At 48.7% G+C, this 690-nt stretch overlaps 1 protein-coding gene across 1 annotated transcript; it reads left to right on the top strand.

Moving 5' to 3' along the window:
- Positions 1-65: 65 nt before the first annotated feature.
- Positions 66-521, top strand: LOC105461868 (probable GDP-L-fucose synthase; the record flags this gene model as incomplete). The annotated part of the gene is made up of 2 exons (XM_011708373.1): positions 66-287; positions 407-521. Coding segments are annotated over exons 1-2 (240 nt in total), but the record flags the coding sequence as incomplete, so codon positions are not given.
- Positions 522-690: the final 169 nt, after the last annotated feature.

The following is a 690-nucleotide window of genomic DNA, read 5'->3' as shown; positions in this document are numbered from 1 at the left end:
TTATGAAAAAAAAAACAATTTGGTTTTTTTCCATTTACATCTCTACATTCAGGCCATTGTTACTGCCCTGGCAGCCACCCTAACCTACAACACACTGATCAGCTGTGGTCAGCCCAAGTCAGCTGTCGCGAGCTCATCGGGATCCGACGAGATCTCCTCAACATGAATGTTGTGCTCGTAACTGGCGGCACGGGGCTTGTCGGTAGAGCTATTCGAAGTGTCGTCGAGCGCGACGGGAGGGAAGACGAGAGGTGGATATTCGCTGGGTCCAAAGACGCAGATTTGTGGTAGGTTAAATTGAGAGTGATTGAGGTTAGGACCGGACCGAGTCGTTAGCCGGGGTAAAGAAGTTGCCGCTTACGTAGTTATTTTAACGTTTTATTTCAATAAAAATGAACTTTCGCAGCGACAAGGAGAGCACACGGAGGTTATTCGACGTTCACAGACCGACGCATGTCGTCCACTTGGCTGCCATGGTCGGCGGTCTCTTCCACAACATGTCACACAATTTGGACTTCCTGGTAAGTGTCGCTCCTTCGGGACGCGATGTATATTTCACCGTTTGCGTGTCCAGGGACGGGACTCTTGAATTTTTTGGGTGTGGAGTACCTCATCTAAGCGGGGCAGGGGGAGGGGGGGGAGTAATAACACAAATATTTCATCTCTTCTGTTATATGCCGAAATATATTT

Source organism: Wasmannia auropunctata, unplaced genomic scaffold (genome assembly GCF_000956235.1).
Source record: "Wasmannia auropunctata unplaced genomic scaffold, wasmannia.A_1.0 LD276167.1, whole genome shotgun sequence".
NCBI lineage: Eukaryota > Metazoa > Arthropoda > Insecta > Hymenoptera > Formicidae > Wasmannia > Wasmannia auropunctata.
The sequence above is the reverse complement of the archived record's forward strand: the minus strand, read 5'-3'. Positions and strand labels throughout refer to the sequence as shown.